The sequence below is a fragment of the Triplophysa dalaica genome, chromosome 10 (genome assembly GCF_015846415.1).
Source record: "Triplophysa dalaica isolate WHDGS20190420 chromosome 10, ASM1584641v1, whole genome shotgun sequence".
Taxonomy (NCBI): Eukaryota; Metazoa; Chordata; class Actinopteri; order Cypriniformes; family Nemacheilidae; genus Triplophysa; species Triplophysa dalaica.
This window is the reverse complement of record NC_079551.1, coordinates 13434934-13461463: the sequence shown is the minus strand read 5'-3', so window position 1 is coordinate 13461463 and position 26530 is coordinate 13434934. Positions and strand designations below refer to the sequence as shown.

General features: G+C 41.2%; 2 protein-coding genes across 2 annotated transcripts; both read left to right on the top strand.

The window, feature by feature from the left end:
* The first annotated feature begins 5715 nt into the window (after positions 1 to 5715).
* Positions 5716 to 8154, top strand: LOC130429546 (V-set and immunoglobulin domain-containing protein 1-like). Its single transcript, XM_056758181.1, has 5 exons — positions 5716 to 6001; positions 6253 to 6528; positions 7153 to 7284; positions 7435 to 7478; positions 7743 to 8154. Exons 1-5 carry the CDS (start codon positions 5716 to 5718, stop codon positions 7791 to 7793), a joined length of 789 nt encoding a protein of 262 aa, XP_056614159.1. The 3' UTR covers positions 7794 to 8154.
* Positions 8155 to 10135: 1981 nt separating this feature from the next.
* Positions 10136 to 25670, top strand: LOC130429541 (SLAM family member 5-like). Its single transcript, XM_056758171.1, has 6 exons — positions 10136 to 10372; positions 15146 to 15211; positions 22766 to 23092; positions 23320 to 23622; positions 24308 to 24408; positions 24728 to 25670. The coding sequence occupies exons 1-6, from the start codon at positions 10357 to 10359 to the stop codon at positions 24821 to 24823; spliced, it is 909 nt and encodes a 302-aa protein (XP_056614149.1). The 5' UTR covers positions 10136 to 10356; the 3' UTR covers positions 24824 to 25670.
* The last annotated feature ends 860 nt before the right edge of the window (positions 25671 to 26530 follow it).

Below are 26530 nucleotides of genomic sequence, written 5' to 3'. Positions count from 1 at the left end.
TGTGACATCTTGATTTAAACTTCAGATTAAAATGGTTTAAAAGCTGACCTTCTTTTTTTTGCCTGTGTAGACATAAACCATGCCATTTTCACAAAACATTAATATAGATTAATATTTTAATCAGTGCTACCCTGTAATGGCTAAGTTTGTATTTTATAGTTTATAACAGCAGAATTTGAATATTATCCAGTTATTGTTTACATCCAGTATTGGCCAAAAGTTTGGACAAAGATTTTTTTATTATTTCTTTACATTTATCAAGGAATCATGAAAAAGTAATACAATTTATTAAATTAAGCAGTACAACAGTTATGAACAGTACAACAGTGTTTATATAAATATTCTTGTAAAATCGTAGGCATATCACAAGTGATACCTCCTTCATCCTGTATGCAGGGGTGCCGCCAGAAATTCTGGGCCCTATGGAAACCAAAATTTCTGGGCCCCCTACATTTTTTACAGATAAAATTTAACCCAATAAACATGCCCTGTATACTTAAAAAAAGATACTCAGCACATTGCATAGTTAAAGTGTCTAAAGATGAGTACAAAGCCTACAAAAACAAGAAAAAAATATAGAAATATGTACTTGTTTACATTAAAGGAAGAACATTTATTATCTCAATTGCAAGCACAACAGAACATTATTTTCACATATTGACATATACTTTACATGAACAAGCTTTAGCTGGATCAAACTGCTCAATCAGGAAACATCAGCTACAGTAGAGACACGTTTTATTCAATTTTATATATTTTTTTCTGGGGCATTTTATTCATTTTAAGAACGTCAAGTTTGACAGCATCGATCGTAGCAGCAGCACTGTCACTTCACAGAACACACGACACGGCAAACTGATTTTGTAATTTTTGAAGCGTGTAGATTACTTTTTGTTTTGCAAAATTATCATCATGTGGCGAACACAGTAGATAAGACGTGTTTAGAGGCTTCAATCTTCGGGAAGTTTCGCGCTCAGGCTCACCTTGTTCGGCTGAGACGGGGACGGGGGACGTGGGGGAAGGAGTACGTGGGTGTGCAGCAGCGCGGAAACTGTGTCTACGAGACATGATAACCCGTCCCGGAGACAGCAGAGATGTTATTATTGTTGGATGTAAATAATAATTCAGTAATTATTTTACTAAGCTAGCTAGATATAAGCAGGTCATGTAGCAACAAAAATAAGTTTTGGAATACAGGAATAGGGCAAACTACCTTTCTTTTTGAAAAACTGTGTAACATACTGTCGACTTTGGCGTTCTCTGTCTTCTCTTTCCTTCTTTTCTTTCCGTTTTTGATGCCCTGACTTTTGATGTGACATGTCTGCGTGTGTCACTGTCTGCGCTGAATCATAACAAGTCCAATAAGCAGGAGACGCTACACTAGCGCTCGTAACTCACAGCGCAGGTGGAATGAACCATTGTGAGAGGGAGCAGGAAGGGGTGTGACTGAAACAGTAAATACATTATTTGTTTTTTAAATATTAAATCTATGGTCGAAACGGACAAAATACACATTTAGTGCACGAGGGGCCCTAGCACGTTTAATGTATGTATAAAAAAGAGAAAAGAAATAGGAAAATAAGAAGGGGTCTGCTCTTCTAGGCCCTAAATCAGCATGGGCCCTTAGAATCGTCCTAACCTTCCACCCCTTTACGGCGCCCATGCCTGTATGCAGTGGATATTGTGATCAGACATTTGCCTCGGAAGCTGTATTTCCTTATAGAAAGTATTTGCAATTACGTCCAATTTTTCACTTTTAATTTATTGAAATGTTTTATTGATTATTTGGTTACACATGAATAAATGTACTGATTCATGAAGTTAAAAAATTAAAACGTATATATCTATGGACAGCGCTTAAAACTGTGGCTAGAGGATTTCTAAAACAAATTTTGTTAAAGGAGGATCAGTTTTAGCGACGAGTAGGTTTCGATCCTACGTTAACCCAGACACCAAAATACATTGCAACAAAGCAACGACTCTAACCCCTACACCACTTGAACTGACACATTGCTTGTGTCTTTTATCAACTAATTGTCTCTGCTTAAACGGTTACTAACATGACACGGCAGTAAACGATTAAAAAGATTATAAAACATCTATATTTAATAGCATATTAGATAACTGGATACATAAATAGATAAGAGGATCTTTCGCATGTTACATGCAATGTGATGGCAGGGAGTCAGAAATTGAAGGCAATGCCCCTAGGCCTACAGTAATGGTTTAACCCTTCCGCTCGGCAGCCAATGGGAACTCATCAGGCTTACACGTCCAAACTGGGCAAGTGGCCGGATGGTTCAAAAACACGCGAAATTGACGTCTGACGTCACGCGTAGAGTACGCGTTCTTTACGCGTAGAGAACGCGTTGTTTGCGCGTAGAGTACGCGTTGTTTGCGCGTAGAGTACGCGTCGATTTTTCACGCGTAGACTACGCGTACTCTACGCGTAAACAACGCGTACTCTACGCGTTGTTAAGGCGTTAAAATACGCACGTTTTTGACCCTCCTGGCGTTCCATAGTGTGCTGCAAAGTCATGTATTTGGACCCTTAGGAACGCCATACAGTTACCCATCTAGTCTTCTATCTAGTGCTCATATGCGAAATCCGGACATCGCGCTACACATTGACAGGAGCTTTGAAACAGATTTCGAGACTTTATGCTTTATTAAGAACTTTATTCCCAGGATGACATTAGTGAAACTTTGTGTGCTGATCTTCGTTCTAAAAGGTATGTTAGTGTTCAGTGGCGGTTTTAGGCACGGGCGAACCGGGCAGCCGCCCGGGGCGCCAAATTTTCACGACACGTGGGGGGCGGCAAAAGCACTTAATAATCTGAAAATAATCTGCGCCGCTAAACGGGTTTCCATTATCTATAATATAACTGTCTGTGTGGGGAATTGGCGAATTGCCGCCCCCGCTTGCTGAGAAGCGCAGAAGCTGTGTGAAAAGTGTAAAGGGGAGGGGCCGCGCCCGCGATGGACAGGTCACCTCTCCCAAATGGAGCGTACAAGGAGGAGGGGCCACTTAGTGGGCTAAAGTCAGTCACACCTTGACTTTCTTCCAAATAACGCACATTTCAATCATAATATTAAAGCACATGCCTATATTTTCCATGATTTTTTTCTGAATTGTGTGTGTGAAATGGCTAATAAAAAAAAGGAAATCCAAAACGATTATGTGGAGGTGAAGTGGTTTAGTCTTGACTTCTGGTCGTGAGTGACAGTGTTGGGGGGATGTGAAATGTGTTGATTGTCGAGTGCCAGATAAACACAGCGACAGCGATGGAGAGAAAAAAGTTTAAGCCGTCAGGTGCCCAATATAGGAAAAGAATTAAAAGTAGAAGAGGAGAAAAGAGCAAAAGATAAAGGTATGCACTACGTTCTCTCTGTATGATTACGGTGACGTTATCCATGTCATCAATGAAGGGCTAATGTTAATGGGTGGTAACGTTAACTCTGACGTTTGTTAGCCTTCTTGCTATGATGCTTGCTATGCTTATACAACAATAATTCGGTTTTATCTCAACAAACACGAGATCTAATTTCACCATAAGATTGTGCTTTGCAACAAAACTGTAACAAGTAAAGTTATTATTTATTTAACCCCATCATTGGGGTTAATGTTGGGCCCTGTAATTAGCCAACGAAATTAACATATGTCTGGATGTGTTCAAAGACGAACATTTGCTATAACTCTGTTGCGTGACAAACCATATAATTCGAGGCAGTAACCAAGGAGCTAATTGTTCCTCCCTTAGATTAGATTATTATAGCGTATAATGAGTCATGACAGACATTTGGCATGTAAGGGCATGTTTATTTAAATTTGCAATTCATACGAGTAATACTGTAGCCTACTGTCTTTTGATGTCAATTTCAATTGCAATTCAATTGCAAATTCAGGGGCACTTCTAAAGTATTTTGGAGAATCCTCTGCCACTGGTCAGCCATCAAAAAACATCAGCCTCCTTGAACTTATCACTTTTATGCATGATAAGGATCTATCAGAGATCTACTCCAACTTTTGGACTGCTCTCAGGATTGCACTTACTCTGCCAGTCACTGTGGCTCAAGCAGAGAGAAGCTTTTCAAAACTAAAGTTGATCAAGTCGTACTTGAGCTCAACCATGTCTCAGGAACGGCTCACTGGCCTTGCAATCATCAGTATCAATCACTCAATAGGGCAGCAGATTTCGTAAGATGACATTATTGATGATTTTGCATCAAGGAAGGCCAGAAAGGTCAGGTTTTAGTTTGTGTTTTCTGTTAGTGCACTAGTGTAATAATTAGATTTGCTTTTGTGTGATGAAGGATTTGTGCTATTTAGAATATTTATTCTACATTTTATTTGTATATTATTCTTAATATTTTATATTGTTGTTGTTCTCCGCTCGTGTTACATCATGATTGTACATATGTTGTCACTTTTATGTACAAAGAGTATAATTAAGTTATTATAACTTATACTGATTTGTGCAGAATTGTGTTTTTAAAATGTTCTGTTGAAGGATTTGTGCAATTGAGAAATATAAGGTTCGTCTTACACTTATATAGCTATGGTAAAACATGGCTTTTTTTTCTCTCGGATGGGTGGGAGTATGTGGGGGGGCACCCAGAGGGGATCTCGCCCGGGGAGTGATTCAATGTAGAACCGCCACTGTTAGTGTTTTAGTCATTTACATTTAACCGTAAAACGTGCGATGCGAGTGATGATCCTCAGTTATAAGGACGCGAATGTTTGGCAACCGAAATTATTCGTCCGAAAATAACAAAAAGTGAAGAACAACAAGCGCGAAGAGAGAGACGCGCTATTACTGCGTGTGTGGAAGCATTTACAAGTGACTTTCTGTGCAAAAGTGTCAATTGAAATGTCAATCTACTGTATGTTTGCGCATCTCTTCCTCCTTTTAGCGACGCGAGAGTGTGAGCGAGTGAGCTTTTTTCGTGGTTATACATGAAACCATTTTCATTTCATACATTTTTTCCATTTAGAAGAGTTTCTGTTGTCTAAACTCTTTCAAGTGGTTGTTGGTAGTAGGTTTTTTACCGCGGTCAAGCCAGCCGCAGTTCGAAAATACACGGTCAAGTCAGACGCCGTCTAGATTCATTATGCGCGCATACTTAGTAAACTACGGTCATTTCTGGAAACACCGCTTTTAAAGCTTTATTTAAATGCGGATCGTCTGCATGTCTCCTCAATATTATATATTGTGTTTTACGTTTAGAATATGTCGTTTTTGAGAAACAAGAGACTTTCTGAATGAGTCAACGTGACAAATTTTCGATGTTAACCATAGGGCTTCAGTCGTTGCCTATAAAAACCATTAAGTGACAAGTCTTGTAAATAACTACAAAAATGAAAATTTTATTTAAAAAAAAGTCTATGATCTTTGTTCCCAATGAAAACTTATCTATAAAAATATCATGGAATGTCACTAATGTTGCAGTTAAGTGTTTACAGGACCACCTGAGAAAAACAGCTCTTGATATGTCAATACTTGCTGGTTTCTATCCCCATGTTAAGTCTTTCTTAAAAGTTTATTAATGGACATTTGACTTTCATTTAAATGTTACTTTCTCATATTTATATGATCAGTTCTGCTTGTGCCACATTATCTGGATTAATCAGACCAATGACATTGAAATACAATCTTCAAATGTGTTTCAGGCGTGTTTGGCTTCACTATATCTGGATCAACACCAGTGTCAGTGATGGAGGGAGATTCTGTCACTCTTCACACTGATGTTACTCACATACAGAGAAGAGATCAGATTTTGTGGATGTTTGGACCTCAAGAGACTCGTTTAGCTGAAATCTATACGCAAAGTGTTAACATGTATGACAGTAATAAGATATTTGGAGACAGACTGAAGTTGGACAGTCAGACTGGATCTCTCACCATCACAAACATCAGAATCACAGACACTGGACTTTATAAACTAGAGATCATCAACAGCATTGAAACATCAGGAACGAAATTCAATGTTACGGTCTATGGTGAGGAAAGAGAATTTCACCTTTGTTGTCTGTTGATGGTCATAGATTTAATATTTAAATGAGAAATAAGAAGAAAAAACGTGTTTTTGAAGATCGTCGGTATTGTAGACCATACACCACATAGAGGTAGTCAGGGTTTGCTGGTTAGCTGCTGCTGAGATAATACAACAAACATGACCTGTTTTGCTCTTTTAAAAGCATTAAAATGGCTCTGAAATTATACAAATTTTATTTTCTTTCATGTTTTCCAGCTCGTCTGCCTGCTCCTGTCATCGACAGAAAGTCTTTACAGTGTTCAAACTGTTCTGTGTTGTGTTCAGTGATGAATGTGACACATGTGAGTCTCTCCTGGTACAAAGGAAACAGTTTATTGTCCAGCATCAGTGTGTCTGATCTCAACATCAGACTCTCTCTACCTCTGGAGGTGGAATATCATGATACAAACACATACAGATGTGTGGTGTCCAATCCCATCACAAACCACACACAACATCTACACATCACTGATGTCTGTCAGCCGTGTTCAGGTCAGTACACAGTTATAATGTTTATTCAGAAATGTCAGAGGTGATGTTTAGGAATTGTTACACAAGCAAGAGTGCTGTTGTATGGAAATTCAGCCACTGTCAGCATTATTGTCAGTGTGACGTTGTTAAAGGCATTTTTGTTGTAATTATATACACTCTGGTATGGAATACAATGGTTATATTAGGGTTATTGGATAATGTGTATTGATAGTAGAGAAGCACACAGTTTTTTGACTGTTTTAGGTCGTGCTTCATGATGCTAAACAGGCTTTATGGATTAGCCTATGTCGGACCAAGTAGAAAATATGCTGTATCTACAAGGTATGCTTTTTGTGTGGATTTTTCTGTGAGTGTGAACCAAACAAAATGAGACCACAGGAAGATAATGTACGCTTCCTCACTCCTTTACCGATACCTGCAGTTAAATGGAAAGCTGAAAAACAGACGTTATCTTATCATATTAGTGGTTAACACTCAGATTTTCCAAGATGTCTGAACCGTACAAAATTATGGGTCAAAAAACAGTTTAGTCTCATGTGTTGTAAGTAACGATCACATCATGTTTTGAAAAAATGTTTGTTTAAATTAAATGTTCTCAGCCAAACCTTTTTTTTTTATGTCTAGGTTTACATCATACTGACTGGGTTGTCATCATAGCGGTTATTTTCATTCTTATAGCAGCAGCTGGTTTGGTCTGTTTTGTCAAGATTGTAGCAGTCAAACACTGTCGGATCAATAACCAAGAACCGCAGGAATGTAAGTATTAAAGCAAATATGACAAATCATTGTGCTCAAGACACTAGATAGTTTCATGAGTTTGGACTCGATGAGAGCGAGACAAACAGATGAGTGTCCATTTTTTGACATTTTAGATTTACAGTTGTATCACGTGGTTTTATTTTACAGCCAATGAAGAAGAGACGCTATCTTTGAATCACTTGAACAATATGGTAAGATACTGTACTTATATTTTTAATTTAACACCATACAAACAAGAGTTGACCAGTAATGAATGACGCACTTTGTTATAATGTTTTTGAAAACTGCATGGTGTAATTCATTTTCTCAACTAGACTGCCGGTATAATAAACGTGCAACATGGTCATGAACAAAATAAGCCCTATAGTGACGTTTGTGTCTTGAATGCTTTATAGGAACATACTTACGTTAATAGTCCTTGTTCCTGTTGTGACTGGTTCTGTGTTTTCTTACAGGGAGCCACAAGTGATATGGTTTCTGCACCAGCAGTTTCAAATGGAGTTTAACATTATTCCAGTGTCCTCCATAATGTTTGGGACGTTTGTTTCTCAAGCTTGGAGGATAGTATACCAAATGTGATTCCTTCATTCCTGAAGATTTTTCAAAGAAGCAAGATGTCTGATCTCGTTGATTCTGCCCACATATGCATCGAAGAGGGCCAAACAGATCTTCAGTGAAACTAAACTACTGGGCATAGAGGATGTCTGTGGATTAAAAAAAGAAAGACGCTGAAATATCAGTTTGCGAACTTCAACAAGATGCATTTGTAAAGCGTAGACCATTTTGCATGATGTAACCAGCACTTGTCCAGACTCACCTCAATTTTGAACTGAAATGGTCTATAGAATGACAAAGCACTTTTAGTGTTTACACTAATTTATCTTCACCTGCTGTCCATGTGTTCATATTGTGTAATGTTGTTTAATCATGACTAATTGTAAATTAATAAATATTAAAAAAATACATAATTTCTTGTGCAATCTGATGTAATTTGTAGTTATATTATGTAGTTAGCACTCATCCCGTGGTGTAATGTGTTGGTTCATCATATGAGTCCCTTGAGGTCCAAACAGCCATAGTATCTGATCATCTCGCTGTAGTTCAGTAAGATCCGTGTGTAGATTAAGAGAATCTCCCTCCATCACTGACACTGACTTCACTTCAATGAATCAGCACCAAACGCAACTGAAACAACATAATTATAAATAAAACATTACTGAATAAATCCTTGTTTCCCTCCTTTCCTGAGAATCTTACACGTTTTCGATTGATGTTCGATCCCTTGAAAACATGCTTAATTCCTCATGTTTTGTATGTGTTAAAAAAAATCAACAACCGCAATAAACACAAACAGAGAAAAGCTGTTTTGCCAATCATATTCCACACTCCACATTGCATGCAAGTTCAATGAAAATATAAACTGATCATCAGATATTTTGCTTTGACTGTTTATAGTTTCATTCCACCAATAAAAATAAACTGAAGAATAATAAACTACATATCTTGATGAAGTCTGGGAGAGCTTGAGGGATCCGATATACTTGTTTATATTCGCTCTGTGTTCTGTGATCCTGGTCACCAGGTATAAGTTGCCATGGCATGGGCTACCTTCATACTTGTTCAGAGGTTACTTGGACCGCTTCCAGTTTCTTCCAGGGACTGCAAGTCCTGCATAGTTGCAACAAATGACAAGTGTGTCTGTGGGGGAAAACTTGGGAACTGTTCTTGGGAACACCCATTCTGTGTTTATTGTAACACTTGTGTTGTCCCTTTCATCTATTTCACACAAAATCAGCACAAAATGTGTTAAATACCATAACACAAACGATGTGTTATTATTAGAAGAACTTTTTTGAGTAGTGTACTTATTGTACTACAGTTTATTAAAAACACTAATATACTGAAGTATTATATCTCAAGCCTACTAATATCATTCTCACATATTTCTAAAAGTATAAACAATCGATTATTGACAAAAACAGGTTGCAAACTACAGAAACTCTGGTTTGTTGTTCACTGCAGTAGATCTTATTTGGAGCTTCAAAATGTTCAAGCATTCCTGTAGCCATCTCAAATGAGGTAAACACCATCCATGGCAATACTCTTAAAAAAACGACATTCATTAGCATTTATAAAACCCACCGTGTCTAGTGTGCACATTATTAAATACATGTGACAATTGTTAGTTTCTATAAAAAGCAGGAGAGACAGTCCAGATATGTTCATACACAACCTACCCAACATTCAGCTATATATGGACTGTATAAAATAGAGCTGCATTTCAATGGAAAAGACAAACAACAGGAGTCAAAAATGGTAAAAAGTAACTATGGCAAGGGGGGCGTGGTTCAGCACGGTCTGCGCCGAGAGCGAGAGACGGGATGTGAAACTTTGAATTTCAAGCCGAATTTGAACCGCTGAATTTGTGGAAGCGAATTTTGAAATCGAAATAATATGGACTGAAAATTATCCGTCGAATATTAAAGGTTGTATTTAAAAACAAGTTACATTTTTTTAATGAAATTTAAAAGGTGAATTTTTATTTATTTTTAGACAGTCAAACCGAGTGTGAAATGTTTCAATTTGAAATATTCACAGCTTAAATGTACAACCATATTGAATTGCAGAACCTTAAAATGCAAGAAGTGTTAATACAATGCATTTTTTTTCAGTTAGTGCTATTCAGCACGTCTCTTTGCTTCAAACACATTAGGCACTATTTTACTTCCATACACGTCATTTCTCCGTCAACAACCCCAGCTTTCAATAGAGGCTGGATCTGACACTATGACACGCCCATTTTTGCTCGAGGCAAGTTCCTACGCCTCTCAGATGTCACATCGCTACTGCCGGATATCCTGACGCTGTTCTATTCTAGACTGTCGCGCACCTCTCGTATTTTGCCTTGTTCCGTTTTCGTTGTGCGAAGTAGACACACGAACACATTTACATTATTGACAGGGTCAGTCTGGGACTCACAAAACAAAACAGCAACATGGATACTCGGAGTGATTACACGAAGAGGTTTACAAAACGTCTATTCGCCATTTTGTCCTCGCTTCAGAAGAGATGACTCATCACAGAGGTATGTAACAGAAACAGAAGTTCACAGATTCTTTATAAACTCTGTACTAATCACAAAAAAGAAACACGTTATTTTAGATTTTTCATTAAATATTTAAGAGCAGTTTCACAAGAAAACAATATATTTTTAACTTTTTTTATATTTGGAGATGCTACACATATATGCAGAGGCACAGGTCAGAAATGCATTTTTAAGCACATATTTGTGGAAAACAATTGGGTTGAACTTCCTACAGTTGAACAACGGGTGGCAACATATAGATGATGATGAAACTCAATCCGAACCAGCCCACTTGTTTTATGGGCGTTTCTTAATGGTTCCTCACATGGCCGAGTGAGACGCGCTGTGAGGGTATTTTAGGCTGTTTTGGACTTCTTTGACAGGAGAGCTTTAGCCAAAAATGGCTTTGATAAAATTGTGTGTGATGATCTTCATTCTAGAAGGTAAGAAAGTATTTTTGGTGATCTTCATTCAAAACTGTAAATGATGTACATTTACCGTAAAACTATGAAATGTACAATGATTTACATTCAAAACTGTGCGAATATGCGAGTGATGTTTATCTGTTTGATCCCGTTGAGGGACAGCGTTTAGGAATTAAGATACAATTTAGTTGATTCTCTGTTTGTGAAGCGGTTCAAGGGGCGACATGATATTTTGACGGTATGATAACATATAGCAAAAGTGACACCGTTTCATAGTATTGCAATTACAATCCTAAAATGTGTTTTTTTAGATGTCTGCGTATAGAAACAACCACCTTTCAACTTTACACAAATATATGAAATGTTTAACCAGTATTCATATAACATATATGGCATGGAACAGTGGTGTAGTCTACGTGATACGCCGTATACCCACTAGAAAAGATCAAGAATTTCCGTATAGCCACTTAAAAAAGCGCAAGGATACGTAACAACATCGTTTGTGTCAGAAAAGTAAGACGCACTGACTTTTGGTGCAACCAGGAGATATGAAACCAAAGGAGGTCATTAAAGGCAGCATTTACACTATCAGTGTTATCGTAAGCCTGTCCCCGACGCTACTGGCACTTCGTTCAACTGCAGCAGGTGTTACACATAATGAGTCAGACGAGGCTCATGCGATGTGTTCCGGGGTCGCAACACTGGTCGCCCGTGTATTATACTTTCTGCCTTTAACTCACTCCACTTTTAAAACCACTGCGAAGTCTTTAATAAAACAAGCATATTTGTTATCATTAACATAACTGTAAGTCATATTGTGACTGTTGGCATATTAAATTGTATCTAACTAGCCAGCTTCACAAACATTAGTTTGTGTGTAGAATAAATACATGAGGGAGAAAGGGAGAGATAACTTATACTACAATGTTTATAATTGTTTTAGATGATAAGGGATGAGAACTCCTTACAAGCCTTGTGAAAGTCAAGCTAGAGACACTGCCAGCAATCTATAGGTGCAACAGGTGCTTGATAAAACTGCACAAATGTTCATTGTTAATTATTATAGATCACTATCAATGTCAATAATAGATGCAACTTACACACATAAAGTGAGTGAAAAATCTAGTTATTAGGGACGAGTATCAGAGTTTGATTTTAACCATTTTTTTCAATATGATTTACTGTAAGTCTCTGACTTGGCCTTAGTGAAACTAAATCAAAATCCAAAGTTTATACTTTCACAAGATATTCTTTACATTATGTAGTTGCCCTGCTTAAAAAAGCAATAGAACCCTGCCCAAAACACAAGAGATGCAGATGGGAAACAATAGAAAAGGCATAAAATAAAAAATTATTAAGAAATGTGTTTCATAATGGTATTTAAATGGAAACCACTAGAATGTATGTAATACTATTTTTAGCAGGATGGGTTTGTGTAGAAATACTTAATAGCTTTTCCCGTGGATCACTAATGTGCGTTGAAAATTCCCAGCTGATAAAACCTGTGCTTTAGTGACTGTATACATAAATAAAACTCTTAACTGACTAATTTATAACCAGCAAGTCCCCCCAGCTGTCATTGGCTATTGAAATCTTGCTTGCAATAAATCTTTCTTGAGTACATATAGGGGCATACTCTATCCTTGCATTCGTGAGTGTGGTGGTGCTCATGGGTTGTCGACCTGGGACGGATGAGTAGGCTGGGGGGGGAATCAGAGTATACTCTCTACAAAAAACTAGACTACACCACTGGCATGGAAAAAATAAAGCCTTAAAAATATAATACACTTTAAAAAATATATATATTTTAATGATAGGCCATTTATTATGCCTAAACAGCAAACATTGTATTACATGACTTAATTATGTATCTTTGTGTAAACAAAGCTCATACGGTATCATAGAAAATTTGAGTGGTTTTGAAACCTTGCCTCTTTCAACCCACATGTTTAACCTTATGGCAGAAGTTTTCTCACAATGTAAAAAGTGATTTGTTGTCTCAAATCAGTCATCCATTATTTCAAAACTGTTTGTTACAATAATATACCTCACTATGCTATATGAACAATAAGGTAAATTAATAAATTATTTAAGTACAGCCCACAACTTGTGCTATACAATCTTTTAAGTAAACAAGGTCAAGCGAACTGTATTTTAAGGAAGAGGTACAATAAGTGGTTGTATCAAACAAATGACATACACTTTGAGGTGTACACTTGGTAAAAGGTGCACAGTCGCACAAAACCCCATTATCATGCTTGTAGTCTGCTACTCTCATATAGATTTCAAGCCTGGTTTTGTCTTGCCAAAAGACAAAGCTTATTATTATTTTCAGGCAGACCCTAACCATGTTCCAATAAATACTGTAGCCTACTGTGCTTTCTTTACTATTAAATTTAAAAACTACATCTGTCAAGTGTCATATTTTATGCATTTGTGAGATGTGGTTGCACAACCAGTTGTGCCAACTGGTGTTGACAGAATAATGTTTTTTAATAGAAACATTAAGGGTTGCTCTCTGTTGTCTAATAAAGTAAACCCTTATTTCACATTCTACGATTAATCAAGTATTATTGGTTGTTCATTTGATAACCAGTGATGTAATACTAACGGAAACAAAGATAAACATATACTGACTAGAAAAACATATACTGACTAGGGGTGTGTCGAGATGAGACGAGACGCACGAAAAACTGGATAACCGAGACAAGACTTTTAGACTTTTTTAAAGAAACCCTCAATTATAAATATACAGGGAAATTTTTATTTTTTTTCACCTTAAGACAAAATGAAGGCATTATAAAATCATCTGAAACTAAATAAAGTTTATTTTAATGAATTATATACTGCTGTAATAAACTATGTAAAAACTGCTAAATGTTTTGTAACAAACTCAACTGACAGGCAGTAAAGGCACAAAATGTATTCTTCGTTTTCTTAGCAGGCACAGATTTTAGTAAAGCTGTGGTTGTCATCTCCAAATGCTTCTGCATAGTGCTCGTGTTAGTAGAGGTGGCGATCTGTCTTGAACCCTCATAGCCTTTAAAGAAACTGTTAAAGCTCATGATGTTTTATTGTTACATTGCACATAAGTGATAGACATATGATCCGTTTTTGAAGAGGTTTGACGGAATGTATTTAATTACACTAACGTAAGTGGAACTTGCAATTGGTATACTTGTGGTATGTGGTTCTGGCATCTCGGCTGCTGTGCATCCGCACTCTCCACGCTCCCAAAGCGCTCCTGGCAGTATGAACCAGTATGAGCTGTAAATACTACTGGTTAATGCGCTAAAGATGCAGATGGTTGAAAACCCTTCCGTCTAGCGCATGTTTACATAGAGACACGGTGGGGAAGTAGCACAGCGGGATAAAAGAATTCCTCAATGATGTTATCAGCAAAGGCCATGCTGAAAGAGTGCCATCGCATCAGTTGAAGTCAGATGAGGGAAAGGTATTGTAGGTTCCCCATCATGGTGTTTATCACCTCAAGAGAAAGACTTTGAGAGTTGTCTTTGATTGTGGCGCCGCATTTAAGGGTACATCTCTTAACAATCAACTTTAACAAGGCGCTAATCTTACAAATTCAGTTTGAGGGGTTCTTGTGAGATTCTGACAGGAGCCTGTCCCTTCATGGCTGATGTGAGATCAGGGTTTCTCCAAATCGAAGTTGTAGAAGGTGATGAGGATTTTCTGCCCTTTTTATGGTGGCCTGACGTTGATATTAAACAAGATATCATCCTTCTGAATTTAGTATGACGGTACATTTGTTTGGTACTATATCATCCCCAAGTTGTGCTTGTTATGCACTTCAAAAGACTGCGGAAGACAACAAAGCCATGGTTTCTGAAGAAGTTATTATTTGCAACAACTTCAACATGGATGACTGTTTAAAGAGTGTAGCTTCAGGCGATGAGGCAATATTAATGGTCCAAGATCTCATATATGTCTGCCTCACAGGAGGCTTTAAACTGACAAAATGTGTCAGCAATAGTAGAGTGGGGTTACAGACTGTCCCTGAAGAGCACAAAGCCAAGGATATAAAAGTGTTGGATATGTAGCTCATGTACACACAACAGGTCGCACTAACACAAATGCTCCCAATTATATTTTGAGGTCGGAAAGGTTAAATTTAGGGAGAATATGCAACTAAAATGGTCGCGATTTCGAGCCCACCCCTTCATCATGCCAATTGCGCAGGGACATTGAGTTCTCGTGAGACTAGGGATTTATTGTGTTCTCCCTCGAGTTCTGTCCAGAATACAGTAATGCCAGAGTCTCTGGAAAGTTGGTGAAATTCTTGTTCTGTGTCAAATGAGCAGTGTGATAATGGCAATGTCTTCAACAGGTTACAGTGGAAAAGGAACCCCAGAGCACAGAGACGATCCTAGCAATCTGAAACATGCAGATGAAGGTAAATTAATGGTTTGCTTTTCTAAAGCAGTATAAAAACATGAAAATGTGTATTTACACGGACAGTTTAATCCGGCTATAAAGGGGTGTATAGTAGGGATGTGCACGATTATTCGAAAATTCGATCCGCAATAACTATTCGAATATTCATATTTTTCATAAGAATAAAACTGTGTCACCACAAGGTTAAGTTACCCCTAAAGAAGACCTTAGAGTTGTCACGTCTTTTTAACGTTTCTTCACTTCATCTGTAATGATTTTATAATATATAGAAAATATAAAAAACAATTTTTATGTGTTCCTCTATCTTTGTTAACCCAGATCGCAAGCTAGTTTAAATATTTTAAGTTAACAAAGCGGAAGCCCGAACACATCAATATATTAACATTTTAAAAAACTGTTGAGCCAGAATTCGTTAAAATACTTATAGTTATAAAAATACCAACGTCATATTTAATGATTAACAATAATTCATTTATTACCATAACTTGTTCGGAGCGGTTGTTCTTAATAAATTCATAATTTCAACAATTAAAAACATGAAAATGTACATTTCACTGCAACAACTGTTAATGAATTTGGCCTTTACATAAGCCTGGCCCCTTTTTCCAAACCTAATAGCAAGGATTTTCCTTCTAGATATGATGTTTTATTAACAAAGTTTGGGAGGAACCGTCTCCGGTTACTTTCGTAACCTCGGTTCCCTGAGAAGCGGGAACGAGACATTGCGGAGACCGCATATGAAACTCCTCCTCTTTTTCACTTTTTCCTGAAATCTTATAGGATAACGCCAGTAAAAAAACTGGCCAATTGTCGCAAGAATGCAACCGTATGCAAATACTGACGAATCCAGACCGTATAAATACAGTGCATGTGACGACAATCCTCAGAATCTACGAGAGAACGCCTGCACGGTGATAAGCGGCGAACACGGCGTTCTCCGCAATGTCTCGTTCCCGCTTCTCAGGGAACCGAGGTTACGAAAGTAACCGGAGACGTTCCCTTTCGAGAGCGGTCACTTCGACATTGCGGAGACCGCATATGGAACGGTAGTACAATCCCGCCGTGAGAGCTTGCAAAATCAGCCAGAAAAACTGGGTTAAAACACACAAGCATGGGAAGCATACTATTTTAACCATTCACGAGGTCGCTAAGCGTCAACAGCTGATTGGCTTAAATCGGCCAATAAACTGCTAAATCACTGAACCGGCCAATGAACTGCTATATCGGGCTCCTGCCAAATTTGCATATCCAAACCCAACCAATGCAGCGGGCTGCGCTGAAACAGGGCAGACACCACAACAGTAAGAGCCAGCACGGTATCCCGGGCGGATATAACAGAGATATAAAAGTACACCAAGCACAGCATAAACAGCAACGCGGCAACCACTGTGTAGCATAAGCGATTATAAAGTAGAAGATAAAGAGTGATCAGCACTCACCGAGAGGACTTGAGACGACAAAGAGGACACGTCCAATCTGTAGAACCTGGCGAAAGTGTTCTGCGAAGACCAGCCAGCCGCACAGCATATGTCCTGAATAGATGTGCCCCTAGACCAAGCCCACGAAGAGGCGATAGCCCTAGTCGAATGAGCTCTGATACCAAATGGGCAGTTCTGTCCCTGACTCTCATACGCTAAGGTAATAGCGTCCACCACCCAGTGAGAGAGCCTCTGCTTTGATACAGCCCGACCTTTAGTTCCCCCACCATAGCAGACGAAGAGCTGTTCAGACTGCCGAAAACCGGCCGTGCGATCAATGTAAGCCCGCAAAACCCTTACCGGGCAGACCGCTCTCGGAGCGTTTGCATTCTGCGAGTCTGACGACTCGGAAAACAAAGCGGGCAAAGAAATGACCTGTGCTCTAAATGGGGTAGACATAGACTCTGGCACATAACCCGATTTCGGCCGGAGAGTGACATTGCAGTCGCCGGTTCCAAAACGAATGAAATCAGCGCCGACTGAGAGCGCTTGTAAATCCCCTATGCGCTTAGCCGAAGCAAGGGCAAGAAGGAGAACGTTTTTTAGAGTGAGCTCTCTTAGGGAAGCCGCGTCCAGAGGCTCGAATGGGGGAAAGGAGAGAGCCTTCAACACCAGCGCTAAGTCCCAAGGCGGCACCGAAGGGGATCGCGGTGGAAAAAGTCTCCTCGCTCCTCTGAGGAATCTGACTACCAGCATGTGCCTTCCAATGGATTGCCCATCAACCGGGGAACGAAACGAGGCGATAGCAGCCACATAAACCTTCAGCGTTGACGGGAGTCCGCCGCTGTCCAGCCTGTGCTGCAGGAAGCATAAAATATCAGACACGGGGCAGGACATCGGGTCGATATTGTTACTACTGCACCATTTAACAAACACCCCCCATTTGAGAGCGTATAAACGCCTGGTGGAAGGCGCTCGACACTCCGAAATAGTGTCAAGTACACGCTGAGGAAGTGCATTTAAAACCCCCGAAGAGGCCAGGCATGAAGACTCCACAGCTGCGGGCTGGGGTGAAATATCGTGCCGTTCGCTTGGGACAACAGGTCTCTCCTGAGGGGAATCCGCCACGGCGGTGCCGTTAACAATTCGCTTAGGTCCGGAAACCACGGTTGATTCGGCCAAAACGGAGCGACGAGGATCACCGTCGCCGTCTCCTCTCTGATTTTGCACAGCACCAGGGGCAAAATCTTCACCGGAGGAAACGCGTAAAGCCGAACGTCCGGCCATCGCACCGTCAGAGCGTCGCTCCCCATGGGGGAATGGGTCAGCGAGAAATACAGCGGGCAGTGCGCGTTCTCGCTCGTCGCGAATAAATCCACTTCCGCCGTCCCAAAGCGCTCCCAAATTGACCGCACTGAGTCTGGATGAAGCCTCCATTCTCCGTGCGGAAGACCCTCCCTCGAAAGCATGTCCGCTCCGCAGTTCAGACGACCGGGGATATGCGCTGCCCTGACAGAGTAGATGCCGATCTGCCCACAGTAGGAGACTCGCAGCCTGTTTGAAAAGAGTTCCTGAGCGGACTCCTCCCTGGCGATTTATGTACGAAACCACGGACATGTTGTCGGTGCGAATCAGGACATGTTTCTTCTCCAGTCTCGACTGGAAAGTATGGAGAGCTAGAGACACCGCCATCAGCTCCAAGCAATTTATATGCCATTTTCTCTGTGACTGTGTCCAAAGGCCGGATGCCGGCATGCCCTCGCACACTGCACCCCATCCCGAGGACGACGCATCCGTCGTAACGACTATGCGTCTCGTAACCAGCCCCAGGGGAACTCCCCGACTGAACATGCTTGGGTCGCGCCATGGGCTCAGGGCACTGAGGCAACTGAGTGTAACCGGGACTCGCACTCGACCCGAGGACCATGCTTTCCATGGAACCCGAGCCTTCAGCCAAAACTGTAGCGGTCGCATGTGCAGAAGACCCAGGTGGCAGACCGCCGAGGCTGACGCCATGAGACCCAAAAGCCTCTGAAACTCCCTCAGTGGAACAGACCGACCCGGCCTGAGCAGATGTAGAGCTGAAGAGATGGACTCCGTCCGCTCTTGAGAGAGGCGAGCGCGCATCTCCACTGAGTCGAAACATACCCCCAGATACGTTATTGACTGACTCGGAGTGAGCTTGCTTTTCTGCATGTTCACGCGTAGCCCCAGGGATGTCAAGTGACGAAGCAGCATTTGCGTATGACCGGATAGCGCCTCCCGTGAGTGGGCTAAAATTAACCAGTCGTCCAGATAATTCAGAATGCGCATACCGCTCGCTCTGAGAGGGGAAAGCGCCGCGTCCACGCACTTCGAGAATGTGCGCGGTGCTAATGCCAGTCCGAACGGGAGTACGGCAAATTGGTACGCTGAACCCGCGAAAGCGAATCGCAGAAACTTTCGGTGGCGCTTGGCTATCTGAACATGAAAGTACGCATCCTTCAGATCCACGGATGCAAACCAGTCCCCGGGACGCACTTGTGCCAGGATCTGTTTTAGAGTTGTCATTCTGAACGCTCGCTTGTGAAGGGCTCGGTTGACGGGTCTCAAGTCCAGAATCGGACGCAGACCACCATCTCTCTTGGGCACTACAAAGTACCGGCTGTAAAACCCGCTTTCTCGCTCGTTCGGAGGGACACGCTCGATCGCTCCTTTCGCGAGCAGGCTGCCGATTTCCTGCCTCAACACAGGCGCATTTTGCGCTGACGTAAGCGACGGAACCACACCGCTGAAGCGGGGAGGTCTTCGTCTGAACTGCAGGGTGTACCCGTGTTCTATCACATTTAGTAGCCAATGAGAAATGTCCGGAATGGCCTTCCACGCGTCCAGAAACAGACATAATGGCCGAATCTCTTCGGGCGTTACCGTCAGCGGACCGTTTAGGGAAGCACGCTGGTGCAGCGAGGCTAATTGCACTGGCGGGGAAATAGCCCGTGCGTGAGACTCCAGCCGTCTCTCGCCCACGGGAAAGACCGTGGACGAGGGAAGGCTGGTTATAGTCGGGATTAACTGCGGCTTCGCGCCGCACCGTGGCAGGGCAAGGAACGCAGCATTGGTCGTGTGAGGGGGAAAGAGCTCATTTTGTGAACAGGTATGTGTTTTTATTGCATTTACACAGACATTTACAACATTGCAATGTTCGCCCGCAACCGCGGGGGAAAACTGATGCAAACAGCGGCGTTTGGGGGCCACCGGAACGTTCACAAACTCTCTCCTCCTCTTTATAGGTCCGTCAGGATGACGGCTTGGCAGACGATGACGCTCCGCCGTCGTGGCGCGGCGGTCCTCTCTGCGGTCCTCTCTTCGGCCCGTACCTCTTCTTAGGCGGGCCCGACCATTGTTTAGGCCGTGCATCCGGCTCACGACCTCGAGAAGCCTGGGCGGAAGCAGCGTGCTGTTTGGTCGGCCTCTGCGCGGAGTGCGACGCGGATGAAGAACGGGCTCTAGGAGACGGTTGATAAGAGCGTCGCGGGAGCACGTGACTCATGGCCTTGGCGCGCTTTTGCGTCTCCCCGAAGCGCTCCACCACCGACTCCACGACGTCACCAAAGAGGCCGGAGGGAGTGATCGGGGCGTTGAGGAGAGACTTACGGTCAGCGTCTTTCAGGTTCGCCAACGTAAGCCAGAGATGACGGTGTAGGACGACCATGAACCCCATGGATCGGCCGATAGCTTGTGCGGTCCGCTTCGTAGCCATCAGAGCGAAGTCGGTCGCTGCCCTCAGATCCCTCGTGGCGTCCGCCTCCAGGCTGCCGCTATCCAGCGACTGAAGGATCTTAGCCTGGAACACCTGCAGCACCGCCATTGCGTGCAAAGCGGAAGCGGCTTCTCCGGCGGATGCGTAAGCCTTACCGGCGAGATGGGCGGTAAACCTGCACGGCTTCGACGGCAGGCCTGGGTCCGAGCCCAGCGAGGTGGTGGAAGGGCACAAATGAGCGGCGAGGGTCTCCTCGACGGGTGGCATGCGCACGTAACCGTGGGCCTCCGCTCCGACCACGTGGGCGAACATGGATTGCGTAGCGGCGTGAACGCGCGCCGACTGAGGAGCAGACCACGATTTCACCACGTGCTCGTGGACATCTGGAAAGAATGGCGCACTCCTCTTTGATGTGGCCTGACGGCGGCCCGCCTGAAGGTACCACGAGTCGAGCTTACTTTTTGCCGGCTCCTCAGGTGAACTCCAGGTGATGTCGAGCTCGCTGACGGCCTTCTCGAGGACCCTCATGAACTCCTCGTGGAGGTCCGGGGTGCTCTCTAGGTCGGGGCGATCCCGCTCCGACCCTGCCCAGTCCTTGTCTGAAGCCGAGATGGACATGGAGTCGTCGTCCTCCTCAGCGCCGAAGGAAACGGCGCCCAAGACGGAAGGCGGGGGACGAAGACTCTCGTCGGCGTAGAGGACCGGGGAATGGGGTGACGGCAGAGGACAGCGGCCCGGAGCCGTGTCGTCGCCGCTCCCCCTTGGAGCGGGTAGACTCACCAGCGACTCGTTGGTGGCAGTGAGCCTTGACCCTATATTTCCACGAGCGATGTTCCTGCGAGTTCTCAAGACACGCGCCGGCAGGTCCGCACAGTGCGCGCAATCGGACTCGCAGAATGCAGCCTCCGCATGAGCCAGGCCCAGGCAGGCAATGCAGTGCTCGTGCGTATCCTGCGGGTCAATGGGACCCGCGCAAAGACAACAGTATGAAGCCATCGGATGCGGTGAAGAATATCCAGTTGCGTCTTCAACGATGGCAGCGTGAAAAAGAAGATTCTGAGGATTGTCGTCACATGCACTGTATTTATACGGTCTGGATTCGTCAGTATTTGCATACGGTTGCATTCTTGCGACAATTGGCCAGTTTTTTTACTGGCGTTATCCTATAAGATTTCAGGAAAAAGTGAAAAAGAGGAGGAGTTTCATATGCGGTCTCCGCAATGTCGAAGTGACCGCTCTCGAAAGGGAACTAAGCATATAATCAGCACGCGGTTCAATCACCAGCAAATACCTATCAGCCGAGCATGCAATCTCTGCACAACCATCTCGGCTGATACATCATAAGCAATCACAGCACCTACCCTATCAGCTCAAGCATGCTCTACTATAAATAGACAAGCAGTCTTACCTGATGCTTCTCGCCAGATAAACATACCTTCTCCACCCCGGCTCCTTTTACTTTCCTCAGTCCAGCTGGACCCTCGGGGGGGGGTGTTCTGGGCTCGAGCCGGTTCCGAGCCCGGCCCACTTGTCCTGACCGGGGTAGAGTGCTCCGGGTTCGGATAGATCCGGTGAGCTCGGAGCCCACTCCCTGCACAACACACCAATACGCATAACATGCATACCCATGCTTTACCAATCTATCCCTATAACGGAGCTGTTTATCTGTGAGGGCGAACTCGTGAAGTTGAAAAAGTCTCGTGGCCTTCAAGTTGCAGCCGATAAATATAGTCGCACAGATGTTTTTTGATGTTTTAAAACGCGCTGTGATTCTTACGTTAGTTAAAATAAATAGGCCTACCTTATTTAATGATGCAAATCCAATTCAAAGCTTATCAACAAAAAAACTGACCGTGAACAACAAAGAAAACAATATTTTTGCAGTGCTGATCAGAATATCTTCCTCAGACGACCATCACAGGGAAAGCCTATACGGCTCCGTCTTTGTTGTGGGGTATTTTTAGGATCTTAACACAATTATCAATATATACAGTATATAATATTGATGCATTATGATTATGTGATGATAATTATACGCTTGATGTGAAATTGTGACTAAATAAAAATGTAACAAATGACGTCATTATTAACTTAATTTAAATAAACCGATATTCGAATATTCGTTTTTATGAGCTCAAATATTAAAATATTAAATTATTGAAAAATGCACATCCCTAGTGTATAGTACGTCACTTAGGATAAAACATCTGCCCAAAGCATAAATAGACATGTAAATACAACATTTTCATCATTGGATCAAACATTTAAATGTAATTATTTATTATCGGGCATCAACTTATTTAAATTTATTTTCATTAAAAAAAAATAACAGTTTTGCTTGTGCCATTATCTGGGATTATATCATATCAATGACATTCTCCAAATGTTGTTTCAGGTGTGTTTGGTTTTGATGGAGATGAAGTGAAGTCAGTGTCAGTGATGGAGGGAGAATCTGTCACACTACACACGGATCTTACTCGCATACAGAGACGTGATCACATACTGTGGATGTTTGGACCTCAAGGGATTCCAATAGCTGATATCTATAATCAGAAACCAAATACATATCAGACTGGAAGATATGGTGGTAGACTGCAGATCAACAGTCAGACTGGATCTCTCACCATCACAAACATGAGAACAACAGACTCTGGACTTTATAGATTAGAGGTCATCAACGGGAAAGAAACATTGTTCAAGATATTTAATGTAACTGCATATGGTGAGTAAAGAGAATTCAAGTCTTGTCATCTCTGAATGGTGAACATCTTAGACATCATAAGACATCGTGCATGTTGTCCATATACAGTATGCTCCGTGTTAAGGAGGCTTGGCTGGTACGCTGCTAAAATGCTATTTTACATCATTTTTTTTACATTGATACATTTTTCAAATGTGTTTCCTGAGTACATACAATTTTTTTCAAGCAGCTCAAAAATTGTTTTTCAGCTCGTCTGTCTGTTCCTGTCATCATCAGAAACTCTTCTCAATGTTCTTCATCATCAGAAAGATCTTCAGTGTCAAAATGTGTGTTGTTGTGTTCAGTGATGAATGTGACACATGTGAGTCTCTCCTGGTACAAAGGAAACAGTTCATTGTCCAGCATCAGTGTGTCTGATCTCAACATCAGACTCTCTCTACCTCTGGAGGTGGAATATCAGGATACAAACACATACAGATGTGTCATCAACAATCCCATCACAAACCACACACAACATCTACACATCAATGAACTCTGCCAGTCGTGTTCAGGTGAGTCAGCAGTTATACACTATTGATGCTTAGGCAGTTGTGTCTTTAGTGTAAAGAAATGAAAATTATTATTGTAGTTTTTTTGTGGAATATATTAGCAAACATAGTCCTATTGACCCTTCACATTGAGTTTTACTGACAGGCGACCAGACCAATCATAACGCCGATATTATGCGCCCCCCCCCCCCCGTCTGACAATCAAACCAAAGACTTTAACCCGGTACGCATTATGCGGTTTTAAAAAGACCTTTGTGTTGCTTACAGTCATGTATGTACATTAATCCAGCTAAAAGTCACGTCACTGTGGAATCATAGTTGTACATAATGTGCAGTGTCTATTTTGTTGACTTTATTCTGAGGAACTTTCACATCCTGATGTTAAATGCATAACTTCAAATGCATTTTGCAGACTTTCTTATTGCTTTTGGCTGAAAGAACACATAATTTCCTTGCCAGAAATGATTATTTCACGATAAATCGCCTATTCTTTGGGGCAGTTGGAGCGTTTGGCTGATGCCATACATAGCAAAAGGGGGCGGGCTTGGAGAAGAGTCAACTGATATAATCACAAACATGAAAACACACTTAAAATCGAACCAAAAAATAGGAAACCTGTTAAAAAATGAACTGTATAAGATTTGTTTTTACTTACACAAATCTGTTTTTGTAATTTCATAATGTGTAGGTTTGAAGAAGGCCCGTTCACACCATATTGCTTTAGGTGTAGCTGCGCTTTTGCTCTTGACTATAGCAGCAGTAGCAATCTGCCAGAACAAAAACAAGTTGGTAAGTATTACAACAAGAATGCCACATTCTGTTCTTGATTTCTGCAAGAGTTTTGTTTCCAAACTCCTGCTGAGTCACTAAAACTGCCCATTGATTCAATTCAAATATGTTTGGTTAATCCGAGTTAAACTAACTAAAGGAGGCTTTTATTTTAGAGCTTTATGCACATTAAGCAGCTTCAGTTGTAGTTTAACAATAGTCAAGTGCCCCCTATAATGTTTGGGGCTAAAACTAAAACTTCTATTGTTATCCATATTTATGAAGATTTTCACTGAGTGTGATGTCTGATCTCCCTGCTTCTGTTCAACTCCTGAACTAGATATCCACTACAGCAAGATGTGGCTTCACCTACCAGAGCCAAAAGGACCAGTTGGATCACAGCTTTAGTGGAACTGAAACACCAGACACCGTCTGAGAAGCCAAAAAAGTGTAATGAGAGATCTGGAATACCAAGGTTCTTATCCATGTGTAGCTTCAAGACAGATGACAAATAATCATATCGAAGAAATATCCAAGAGTAGACAGTAAACCATCAGTACCAGATAACAATCTAAGGTAAATAAATCTAGAATACACTGACGCTAAGAAATGTACACAATGGCAAAACAAGATTTCACAAAGTAAGAAGAGAGAGAAATGATGAGGTTATGAGAATCAGATGTAGCAATAATCTGTATGTGAACAAAATTGTGGGAAATGTAGATGACTTCAGCAAATACGCCTGGTGATCGAGGGAACATCATTCATAACAGACTGATGCTATAATATTATTGTGTACTATTCTGGTTAACATCTTACATCATCTACTTGTATTTATTCTCATTTGGTCCTGTACTTAAAGTCACTTTTTTGTGAATATTGTGAATAATTATTATTATTTTTCTATTTCTCTTTTCTACATGTTTTTAATCAAGGATACATGTGCAATGTGTTGCTGTAGCACAATGACAATAAAGTTATATTTTATTCTATTCTATTAAAATACCAGTTTGACAAGCACAACATTTCCTAATAATGATGGATCATCTCTGCACTTCTGTGCCTTTTCTACAGGATTTCTGTTATTGTTTGTTATTTTTTATCAATATTTTTAGGGGAAAAAAAGCACTTGATCAAGTCGTCACCCGTTTATCAATGGTTCAAATGTCCTGTAACTAGAGGATGACTTGCAATCTGCACTTGTTGCACATGTTTGTTACTGATGTACATGTGGAAATTTTTGTTAAAAAAAATCAATAAAGTTTTCTATGTAAAAAAAGTGATTTGAGTAATTTTCTTATGTTCATATGAAGTATGATATTTGAGACATGTACAAGTTAAGGCACAAGTTGTCCTGCAGGTGGCCTATTTCCTCTATAGTCTCTGTAAAATGCACTTGTGGTTTACGGTTTTGATAATTTTCAAGTACTTATACGTAGCTTAGCTCAGTACCGAACCGAACCAACACCTGATTTATCATAATAAACCCTTTAAAAAGTTCAGATTTATAATATTATTTGCCAAACTTGTTTAATACTACCCACACTAAATATAGGGTGTGCCATTGTAATGTAGTTTTGACACAAGACTAAATGGGTACCAACAGTGTTTGGTTACCAAAATTCTTCAACTTATTTGGTGATCGGTAAACTAATACAATGGTGCTGAATGGTTAACATCTTCATAAAACACAGAGTTATACATTTTTCGAAATTGATATTTTTACATCATCTGAAAGTTGAATAAGCTTTCTATTGATATGGTTTGTTGGGATAGGACTAGATCTGACCGATGCTGGGCTTATTTAAAACTCTAGATTCGGAGGGTGCAAAAAAATCATAGCATTGAGAAAATCACCTTTACTGGTGTGTAAATATTTACTGTTGGAAATTTACAAAGTAATGTTTTACACTGAAGTTAAAGGGACACTTCACCCAAAAATAAAAATCTGTCATCATTTACTAACCTTGTTGTTGTTCCAAATCTGCACAAATTTCTTTGTTCTGATGAACAAAGAGAAAGATATTTGGAAGAATGCTAATAACCAGACAGATTTTTCCCCCAACTGACTACCGTAGAAAATACTTATTTGTTTTGTTGAGCACAAAAGAAGACATTTGGAAGAATGTACGACAGCAGAAAG